At 35.5% G+C, this 12220-nt stretch overlaps 1 protein-coding gene across 2 annotated transcripts; it reads left to right on the top strand.

Annotated features, from left to right (window-relative positions):
- The first annotated feature begins 7444 nt into the window (after positions 1-7444).
- On the top strand, positions 7445-11945 carry LOC110921182 (F-box/kelch-repeat protein SKIP4). 2 transcript variants are annotated; one of them, XM_022165465.2, is made up of 3 exons: positions 7445-7598; positions 9090-9590; positions 11214-11945. In XM_022165465.2, exons 2-3 carry the CDS (start codon positions 9109-9111, stop codon positions 11809-11811), a joined length of 1080 nt encoding a protein of 359 aa, XP_022021157.1. In that variant the 5' UTR covers positions 7445-7598; positions 9090-9108; the 3' UTR covers positions 11812-11945. The 2 variants fall into 2 exon arrangements, with proteins under 2 accessions (XP_022021157.1, XP_022021156.1); XM_022165464.2 differs by having other exon boundaries at positions 7455-7603.
- Positions 11946-12220: the final 275 nt, after the last annotated feature.

Raw genomic sequence — 12220 nt, 5'->3', positions numbered from 1 at the left:
AAATTCCAATTCGCTTGAAATCCCATGGATTCCTGTCAACCAAACAGGCCCTTACATGAATAAAAAAAAACCTAAATTAGGTTCACCTTCAGCAATTTATTTTTATGACAACTAATGGTAATGATGTGATCAGTAGTGGAGGTGACGATAATGATGGCGTTTGTTGTGTCGACATTGGCGGAGGTGGTAGTGATAGAGGTGACGCTGACCTACTTTGCGTAGGTGGTTGTGGTTGTGGTGGTGGTGTGATTCGGTGATGACGGTGGGTGGTGTTGGCCTATATAGACATGATCTAATCTAAGTTAATAATATAGACAAATTGACCCACTATATAATTTGAGTATACCGAAGTTAACCTATCAAATACATGAAAATGCACACAAAAGTAAACCATTTTTTTAAATAACAATTCGTAGTTATTCATATTTCAATCAACATATTTCAGTCAATATTCATATTTCTTCTCACCGTTACTGAATCTAACGCTTTATCACCATCCACACACTTTTTTCCAAACAATTATACTATCCAACAGAGTGCTTGTACTTTCCACACAATTATCAACTTTTACATTCATTTTTCCAGGGCCGTCTCCGAGAATGTTAAAAAATTTTTTGGCCCTGTGCAAGATAAAAAAAACCGGGCCCTACCCACCAATTGCCATGTAATATAAACTCATCAATCAGTCATTCACATATATAAAAACTAAAAACGCATAATACGTCATAAAAACTTTGAACCACGTATTCATGTATTGCCTCGGATTCATTACATGAGAAATTCAGTTGTTGTCGGCTCGACTCATTACATTATTGTTGTGATAGTGGACTCGATATAGCAACACAAAAAGGAAACAAAAACAAAAGTGAACTATTACTATCACTATTATATTTGCGATTGTTATTTATAAAATGACAATTTATTCATAATAAACAAACAAACATACTAGTGGTAAGTTAGACATTTTATTAGCCATGAATAGTTGTTTTAAGTTTGTTTAATGAAAGTTTATAAAAGAATAAGAAATTTATAATAACAAACAAACAAAATCCCACACGTATTCTATAAAATATATATCTACAATGTAAATTAAACAATATATTGAATAGAAGCTATTAAATAAAATAATAATATCATGATCTCAAGCTATGGATTTTGGCATCGCAATGTAAATCAATTTAAAAAGAACTCTCAGCAAAGAAAAAAATTAAGAAAAAGTGTATTAAAGGATCAAACCTGTGGTTATTATTATCTAATGAAACTGTGAAAAAAAGTTCCCAACCACTGTAACACCGTTGGTTTATTTATTAAAACTGAACTGTGTTATATATACTTATTATAAATACATATAGATAATTTTTAAAAATTACGGGCCCTTTACGGGTTTGGGCCCCGAGCGGCGGCCCACCCCGCACACCCTCAGGGCCGGCCCTGCATTTTTCATAACCACATTATTATTTTTAATAACCAATTTAGTATTTGATATCGTATAAATAATTTTTTAGTATAAATTCATTAATTTTATAAAAAAAAATACAAATATGAGTTAAATTTTGTTGTTATAAACTTACCTATATTTATTTTACTGAGTTTTAATAAGTCTGTATATTAATAAAATTTACAACTCTGTTACAAGTTTATCTATATCTATACTGTATTATAATGCATATAGGAAGAATAATAAAGAAATTTTACCTAAAATTTAAGAGTTTAAGTAATTACAACTATTAAAACATATTGTACAACTCTACCAAATATACAATAGTTAACTTTTTGTGTTATTAAGTTGTTGATAAATAATGTGCATATACCACATACATATTTCAATACACTTAATGTATACATCAAGAAGGTTGATTATGAGCTAGAAGTTAAATTGTAATGAAATTAGTTGGGTATTGGTTGTCCAACAAGACTAACATTAAAGAATTGAATTGATTTTGTCAAAAAAAAATGAAGATTAGGATTTGCATACATCGACTGACTGAAGGATAATGAATATCAATGGCAAATTACATAAATTGATTAGGATCAAGGTTGATACAAATCAAAGATGATGATTCAAAAGCACACAAAGATCAACATATGAAACTGACATCACAAAGTGAAGATCAAAGTCAAACCGACATTTAAATCGATTGAAAATCAAGAAAGGTAAAATAAAATGGTTTTCATATTATAACAAACTTACAAAAATATCATTTTGAGTAAAATGTCAAAATGTCACTGAGTTTAGGTCACTTTTGGCACTTCAGTCAAAAAATGAAACTTTTTTGTATTTGGGTCCCTGAGGTTTCATTTTTATTACCATTTCATCCAATTAGCAAATTGGGTTAGAATTTTCTAGTTAACTTCTCTCTTTTTATCGTTTTCTTCATTTAATTAAAATATATTATTGTATAAATGACGATTATATCCTTCATTTAAATGATGAAAACGACAAAAAACAGAAAATTAACAGAAAAATCTAACTCAGTTTGCCAATTAGATGAAAATGGCAACAAAAATGAAACCTTACGGACACACATACAAAAAGTTTTTTTTTTTTTTTTTTACTGAAGTGGCAAAGATGGCCTAAACTCAAAGACCATTTTGGCATTTTATTATTTTTTTTTATAAAGTCTTGATGTTATCCAAAAATATATTTTATAAAACATCAAATAAGTTTTATACAAAATTATTAAGTTTTGTAAATTTTTATAACTAAGTCTTTGAGATAATTTGAATTTGAAAGTTGGTGGTTGGTGCTTGCCAAGGCCGCCAGTAAGGGTGAGAGGGGCACTCCCCTCTTAGGGGAGTCTCCTCTCTTACGCACACCCAATCAGGTTATGCCACGTCAACTCCCCTTTTAAACTCCCCTCACACCCCAATTTGATAGCGGCACTCCCCTCTTAGGTGTGTACAAGTATGTAAGCCCAAGGTACATGTTACCCAACCTTTTAAACATGAAATCTTGTGCAGTGAACACACACCGCTCCCCCTCCCCGAAGTGACGGCGGCAGTGTTCCCGCTCGGGAACTAGACTCCCCGCACCCATCCCCGCTGAGTGCCCCGTTCCCCCTAAAGATTCAAATTGCATCCACCTCGAAGTCATAAAGATACTTAAAATGGTTTAAAGACAAATACTTTAGGAAAGCATATTAAACCTTTACAAGTCTCAAAAGTAAACTTACCATTTTTGTGTTAAACTTGTTTTAAACACCGATTTTTAAATTGTATCGGGTTAGGCTCAGAAATGGTACAACCGGTTGAACCGGATTATACCGGGCGGTACAATCGGTTGAACCAGATTGTACCGGGTGGTTCAACCGGGTTGACTAATTAACCCTGTAAGACCATAAAATACAATTTTTACTCAAAAACTAATCCAAAACTACATAATTTAATAATAAAAAATATTTCAAAAGTTAATCCATAATAAAAAAAAATCCAAAAATTCACTATTGGTACCTTTTTGGCGCAAGGTTTTACTAAGAAGGTAAATCGTCACCTTTTTGGCCCATAAAAGGTTAAAAGTCCAAATTTTAACCTTTGACCCGGTACCGGTATACCAGTTAAACCGGGATAACCCAATTTACCGACGGTACAACTTCTTTGTCGTTCACTTAGTTTACCAGTATAATTCGTACCGTCTAATTCGTACCGTCTGAGCTTTTGACATTCGGTTTAACCGGCCGATATAAACCGGTTTTTAAAACATTGTTTTCAGCTCTAAAGGTCAAATGGTATCTTCTTAAGACTCAAATATCATATGAAAATGTGTTAAAATAGGTATAGTAAACTGGACTCGACAATTAATAGAGTTCCACAACACAAACAAAAAAAGGACAACCCTGACGATCGACGGTTGATACCATCGACTGTCAGGACCTCAGTCTATCCTACTTTGTCTTTTTGTGTTGTGCATGTAAATAGAACCACCCACTTTCATTTGAGCTCACTCATTTGCCCGAAACACTCTATAGTCTCATTCTTATTCATATCCCTCTAATTTACTTGTGATGCAAACTACAAATCAAAGAGAGAGTCAAGATCAAGATTAAGAGCAAAATAGACGAGTTGTTTACAACAAAACCATTATTCATTCTTGTGTTTGAGCTTTGTATTGTGAGGCTTATTGTTGCTGTTGTGAGACATTTGTGTCACACCCCCAAAAACGTCGTAGTGGAAATACAAACGTGGCGGTGATGGAGGTTAATACCCATAAATATCTTTGTGGATGATGCAATATTTATTTTGGACATGTAACGTAATTAAGACATAAAGTTTAAAGTTTAAACATAAAGCACAACCATAATATAGTTGTTTGATCCCTTATGGTTCTTAGTGCAAATAGTCCCAAACAGTTTTAAAAGTTGTCCAAAGATTATTTATTATAAATTGCTTCAACAACCACAAGACAAGCCAAAATCCCGAAGTCGAACTTATGTACCTGAATAATACGTAAAATCAAGTGTCAACACAAATAGGTTTGTGAGTTCACATGTTCAAATTATAATCAAATTTCTTTAAGGAAAAGCTTCATTGGTATGAATTTCATGTCAAAACCATTCATATATTTTAAGAAAGTCCAATCAGATTTTCCTTATTAAAGATCCAAGGGCCAACTCTTTGGTTGCAAGCGTTTTCCCAAAACGCGACACAAATCATCTTCCCAAGGGTTTAAATGTATATTAAATTTCTAGTATCAAAATTTCAGATTCATAGGGTTGCAAGGCCTATGAGCTATATATTAACAATAATGTTATAATCAACGCTAGACAATCACAAAATATTAGTTCGTCGCTTGACTTGACACGGAGCTACTGGTCAAGACGGGGTTGTCACCCCGATAGAACTACCAACAACTATACGCATACTGGTATTAATGATTAAACAACTAAATTCGCGCAAAGTGCTTCAAATTGGTCACTTATGGTGCATGTCTCGTGTACATTATATATATCCTACTAAATTGAAAATTTTAATATTTTGTGTTGTACGAATTCCCCGAAGTCCCCACCGAGACGTAGGCCTATTCCGATACGTACTCTCTTGAGATCAGGCAAAATCGTCACAACTTAGATTTGAATTTTTTAAATATATACAGTCGTTTTACCCCAAACACTACAATCCTCCTTGTTTCTCCCGAAATGATTTATATTCAATCCATTCTCGTTTTCCTCGAAAACAATTTTATATCATCTCCGTTTGAAAACCATGTTTTCCTCGAAAACACGACACATTCATTTTCAAACCATATTTTCCTCGAAATATATTAATATTTTGTTTAAAGGCATGTTACTCCCCCAGAACATTATATAATACAGTAAAAAGAGAGGTAGTGATACTCACATTTGGTTGTGTTTTCAACAAGCATAAATTCCACAAAATTGGTCTACACATCCTAATTTCAAGTAAAAAGAGAGGTAGTGATACTCACATTTGGTTGTGTTTTCAATAAGCATAAATTCCACAAAATTGGTCTACACATCCTAATTTCAAGTAGGAAAGAGTTAATGATCAAATATTCTAAAATCCCTAAGTTTCTCCAAAACTTATGATTTTTCACATAATTTTGAGATTTTCTCAAAAAGTATTTATTTTTGTTATGTTGGCGCCAACTTATATATTTTCTCATTTCAAAAGCATCCACATGTAATAACTCCACAAGTTAACCTATGTATAATTTTCATGCTTGACAAGTAAGTTGTATCTTAACGTGTCTTTTAATGAAATATTCGTTTAATCGTACAAGTGTACATGCATAGTCTTATACTTTACTATCATGGTAACACTTATCGCTCCTCATAACATATACTCATATCTATATGTCACATCTTAACAAGCAAAATCACACTTAAACAATCCATTTTAGTACATCAAAATATGCGTATTTTTAACGTTTCTATAACGTTTTTAGGCGTCGAAAGTCACATATGACTAGCCAAACACCATAGATACTTAATATAAGTTTAAATACTTATATTTGTTACAAAAATATCATTTTTTAACCTGATCTAAATCAATTTTTCAAAAATCACTTTAAAAGCCGATTTTACTGTTTTTAAACGTATAGTCTTGTACCGAACTTTACTATAACCATCCCAAATCATCATGACTTCATATTTTAACACAATGCATGTTATTTACTGAATAAAATGGTACCAATAATCATATTAGTGCAGATTTCATGTAAGCCACCTAAATCATGCAATTTCATCCATTTTACTACTTTTAAGCCTCATGTAACCATCACACTTATGACACTTCTTTGTATCATTAAAACACAACATATATCATCATATTAACATGCATGCAACCTGGTTTAATTCCTCTTTCATGTATTATATCATCATCAAATCACTTCCATATCATCATCCAATCATCACTAACACTTATGTACAAGTATGGAGCCTAAATAGCCGGGTGTCACAATTTGTTAGGGGTGTCACTAAGTTTGTTTAATGATTCGAGATATTGGTGATAATTACCACTTGAGACTAGTGAAACGTAGATGGTGATCACTTCCTTTGAAAAAGTGAGACGTTTATACAAGGTGGCCACTACGTTTGTACAAGGTGACCCTAAACCCTATCAATTTGTTTTTTTTTTAAATGAGACGTTTGTACAAGGTGATCACTGCCTTTTCTTAGTGAGACGTTGGTGTAACAGTGATCCTTACCGTTTTTAGGAGACGACCAGTGGAGAAATTCTCAATCGGAGGATCAAGGAGAGGACGTAGAAGGATTAGTCAACATTGCTTGAACTTCTATAAATCAACTTTGTCATTCTTTCCCCAAATTTTTTAAATACTTATGTATCTTGTTCTTATTGCCTACAAGTGTATTGTTGCCTTTTAATAAGTAGTTACTCAACTAAACAAGTGATTAAACAACTTTTTTTAAGAGATGATGAGGGTAAATATAAGATGCGCTATGAGAAGTTCTTCACAATTCAGAGAGGAAACAAAGAAGAATCAGGTTGACACGGGAGTGAGAATCAATAAATAAGAAAACGGTATTGATACCGAATTTCTGAAAAAGTGTGTATCGAATATTGTACCAAATCTATTGGTATGGTACCCGTCCTAGTTGCAAAATGCTCATCCAAGTATGGGACCATACCAATACCAGCACAAAAAAATACCAATACTAAATTTAAGAAAAAGTGGTTGCCGGATCTATCGGTATGATAACAGTACTCGGTGTGTAATGCCGATGCGTAAGCAAAAACACAGTTCCCTCCAAATCGAGCAGCATGGGATTAGGGGGGGGGGGGTTAGGGTATGTGGGCCAATAGCTTGTGTTCTAGAGTATTTTTCTGAAAAGTAAAGTGAATGACTGAATGTGATATTTTGTTTATAAAAAACGGACAGTAAAAAAATAGGGTCAATCTCCACTAGTTTAAATAGTTGAGGGACTGTTAAATATGATAATAAGTATCTCACCCCACAAGTTTAGTATAACTTATAAAATGACCCTCGTCCTCCCTCCATCACCCATCATTTTCATTTTCATTGCTACGTGATCGAAAAACGGATCCAGCAGACCCCAAAAATCTCAATGTTTGAAGAATCGATCTGAATCAAATTGTCCTCTCGCAACACTCACCTGTCTGTAAGGTCTTACATACCAATCTCAATCTCATTTTCACATAATTTCTGCATATAATGTTGCCATTCTTTCTTCTCTTCGTTAGTTGGTGTTTAATTAACCCTAGGACCTATATTGATCCACACATTCGTTGTATTTTTCTGATCTTAATTTGTAACGTAATATTTTGTTTAAAAGCTGTCCATGTTGTGTAGACTTTGTGCCCTAATTGCTGAATTTTTAGGAATCGTCACTGATTATCGTGTATATCGTCACGAAATCATTGAATTCTGTACCAAACTAGTGTTTGGAGGTACTTATCTGATGATTTTCAAGGGGGGGGGGGTATTTTTGTTATTGGATAACAAATTTCTTATTATTTTTTTTTTTTTTTTGCTATTGAACGAAATTGAAGCTATTTAGATGACGTACTAGGAATGAAGTTGTGTAAGGAAACACTGTTTTTGTATTTTAGACTATATATCGTGGGTTAACTAAAAAGCGCACAAGTTCCACCACGTCACCGCTGCCATGTAGGCAACGGGGCTTTAACTAACTACACATTTAAAAGTGTGTTAAAAGAGGGGGATGGTTAATCATACATCATGTGGTGGTGTTGATAGCCGAAAGACAAGGGAGTACATGCACTAATCGGCGTTTGTCTTAATTGCTAAGTGCTATGTGCCTTATGTCCAAGGCTTGATGCAAAACTACTATCGAGCCGGGGGTCTCACTGGAAGCAGCCTCTCTATTCCTATGGGGTAGAGGTAAGGCTGTCTACATCTTACCCTCCTGAGACCCTACCTTAACTTTGCTATTGGTGGGATTTACTGAGTATGATGATGATGATGATGACATTTAAAAGTGTGTAGTGGTTTAACTAAAATAACGATTAAACTTTTTATTTTATTTTTATAAAAAATGTGAGTCAATGGTTTGATTGTGAGTTGGCCCCACGTCCTTCGTGCCCGTTAACCCCCTTGCGCCCATCCTCTTTGGCTCTCCTTTTAAACGATCCGGCACAATGTTTGGCGCCCTTGGTGGGTGACTTGGCAGTGGGCACCAAACCACTACTACACCTGGTCTTACTGAATTGTAAATAAACTTGTTATCAGTCTTTTGTGGAATTCGGTCTGAAAGTTAGCATTCAGATTGACTTGATTTACATTTACGTTTCCAATATGTTTGCTTAAGTTTAACACTTTCAATTCGATGGTTTATAATTTATTTATTTTATTGTTGATGAGGCCCGATTGATGTAATTTTGTATGCCATAGCCCATAATCAATACGCACAGAAAGAATATGCATATACCGACATAGAGTTGCTGAATCCCGAATTATTGAAGCCGTGTTGCGAGTTGTGTTGTATATGTGACTCTGTTCGTGTTGGCTTGTTCTTTTTCTTATTAAAAAAACCACTTTCAGGCTACAAGTTATAGATTTAATCTGTAAGAATGAATGTAATCTAGCAGCTGTTAGTGTTTTATAACACCCGTTCTTTAAATTATTACAGGGATTGAATTTGCAAAAATATGGAACTTACAGAAAGTGTGCCAGAGGGTTCAAGTCAAACCGTCATTACACAATCATCATTAATCAGTGGTCTCCCAGACGATATTGCTCTAACCTGCTTAGCAAGGATTCCGCGTAAATACCATTCACTCCTCAAATGCGTTTCAAGAAAATGGCGGGATTTGGTTTGCAGTGAAGAGTGGTATACCTACCGTCAAAAGCATAACTTATCCGAAACTTGGATTTATGCGTTATGTAAAGACAAATCAGAACAACTTTGTTGTTATGTATTAGACCCAGATTTGCCCAAAAAAGGTTGGAAACGTATCCCGGATCTTTCACCTCGTTGTTTGAAACGAAAAGGTGTCGGTTTTGAAGTGTTGGGGAAAACAATTTACTTTTTGGGTGGATGCGGTTGGGTTGAAGATGCTACCGATGAAGTTTATTGTTATGATGCTAGTAGGAATGCGTGGAGTGAAGCTTCTCCGTTGTCAACTCCAAGGTAATATTTTATTATTCTTGGTTTTTAATTATTGCATATTATATAAACTATAAAGTGGTCAAAATCTGTGTAGAATACAAATAATCTGGGTTTTAAAAAGCGCGCCTGAGGCGCATCAAGGCGCAAAGCCTTGTCGCCTTAGGTAGCCCGAGGCGCGCTTTTTACAAAAAGCCCCAAAAAAGCGCAATTTTGGGTGGTTTTTCAAGCCTGAGGCGCGCGCCTCATGGACATAGGCTATTTCCATGCTGTTTTTAAGCATCAAACTGTTGTACAATAGGTTTTTTGGCTTGTAGGTAAAATCATATATAAACCTTATTTTGTAGCTATATTTTGGATAAGGGATGCTAAAAACCTATGGGATATATATATGAAAAATTATATAATCACTTTGCGCCTTGGGTACGAAAAGCCTGCCGCTTTTGCGCTTCGCTCCTCGGTTTTAGACCTCGTCGCTTTTGTGCGCCTCTCGCTTTTTAAAACCAAGCAAATAATATATATAAAAATAATTCATGATTCCCTATCTGAAGTAGTGAGATTTATTTATATAAAATGGCCAATAAGGACATTCTTGTGAGCTTGTGAGAATCGGATATATGTCTTGTGAGTAGGGTTGCAAACGAACTGAACGTTCAGTGAACAGTTCATGAATAGTTTGGCGGGAAGTTCGTTTGTGTTCGTTCGTTTAATAAATGAACGGAAATGGTCAAGAAATCTTTGTCATTTAACTGTTTAGTTAAATGAACGAACATGAATAGAGGTCACGGTCGTTCATTTGTGTTCATGAACGTTCGGTAACGTGTTCGTTTATGATCGTTTGTGTTCGATAGTTCATTCGGGTTTTTAATTACTGTATTTTTTTTTAAACTTCAAAATTCCCATTAGTAATATATTAAATATATATTAATGTATCATATATTACATATCTTTTAACAATTAAGGGCTCACAACCTTCACAAATCGCATATTTTACTATTTTTTCGTGAAAATAACGTTAAAAGCTGAGGACGGTTAATCATGCATCATGTGGTGGCCTTGATAGCTGAAAGGCAAAAGGGTACATGCACTAATCGGTCTTTATCCCGATTGCTGAGTGTTATGTGCCTTATGTCCAAGGCTTGATGCAAAACTACTATCGCGCCGGGGTCTCACTGGAAACAGCCTCTCTATTCCTATGGGGTAGAGGTAAGGCTGTCTACATCTTACCCTCCTCAGACCCTACCTTTGCTTTGCTATTGGTGGGATTTACTGAGTATGATGATGATGATGATGATGATGATGATGATGATGATGATGATGAACCTTCACAAATCGCAAATTAGGTTAAAAGAAGGGGTAATTATGTCATTATATGTATTCGTTTGTGTTCGTTAACGTTTGTGTTCTGACCCTCCAACCCGATTGCCACTCTCAAGTACAAGTCCCTCAAATTAGGTTAAATGAAGGGGTAATTATGTCATTATTATGCCCTTAGATAACCAGTTTTGCTACTAGTATGAAACTGCTTATATCTGAATCCAGAAGCATATATTTATCCAAACATTAAAAGCTTTTCGGTTTTGTTATGCATATCCAAACACCCTTTAGCGCGAATCTTAGATTGTTCAATTTTCCTGTTTTATCCAGGTGTTATTTCGCTTGTGAAGCAATGGATGATAAGATGTATGCAATTGGCGGGCTAGGATCCAAGTCAAGCGATCCACACTCATGGGACACTTTTGATTCAACCACAAACTCATGGACATCTCATATGGATCCAAACATTGTTCCCGAGATCGAAGACTCTCTAGTACTAGACGGGAAAATCTACATCCGATGCGGGCTTTCGGCTGTATCTAGTCATGTTTATGCAGTTGTGTACGACCCACTAAACGGCACATGGCAGCATGCGGATGCTGACATGATGTCAGGCTGGCGGGGCCCGGGCATTGTAGTGGACAACACGCTTTACGTGTTGGATCAGAGTTCAGGAACGAGAGTGATGATGTGGCGGAAGGATAGTAGAGAATGGGAAGCGTTCGGGAGACTGGCGGCGATTCTTACAAGACCACCGTGTCGGCTGGTGGCGATTGGTAAGAAGATGTTTGTTGTTGGAAAGGGGCTTAGCACTGTGGTTTTTGATGTTGATAAGGCTGCGAATATTGATGGAATGTTGGTTACTACATCTGTGCCAAAGTTGCCTTCTGATGATGATGTAATTAGCTGCAAATCTGTTTCTTTATGACCGTTTTACCCTTGTGTTTAATAAGACTCGGAACTTGTTTGATAACATGTCATATTTTATAAGACTAAATGGTCATAAAACTTCAATGTAATATGGAGTCAAACTATGATAAAACTTCTATTTGTTGAATGCTCCATGCTTTTCTTGAACTCATGAAAATCGTCACGAGAACACACTTGTTTTAGAAATTGGCCGGGCATCCATCGGACACAATGAGGGGTGTAAACAAGCCGGGCCGAGCTCGAGCTCGACTGGGCTCGAGCTCTCGAGCTCGGCTTGTCATGTTTTTATGAAGCTCGAGCTCGGCTCGGTTCAAGCTTACTTATTTGAGATTGAGCTCGGCTCAGGAGTAAAACCCAAAGCTCGAGCTATTTTAAGAACAACCTCAGATGGGCTAAAAACTTGGCTC

Source organism: Helianthus annuus, chromosome 17, assembly GCF_002127325.2.
Source record: "Helianthus annuus cultivar XRQ/B chromosome 17, HanXRQr2.0-SUNRISE, whole genome shotgun sequence".
Taxonomy (NCBI): Eukaryota; Viridiplantae; Streptophyta; class Magnoliopsida; order Asterales; family Asteraceae; genus Helianthus; species Helianthus annuus.
The sequence above is the reverse complement of the archived record's forward strand: the minus strand, read 5'-3'. Positions and strand labels throughout refer to the sequence as shown.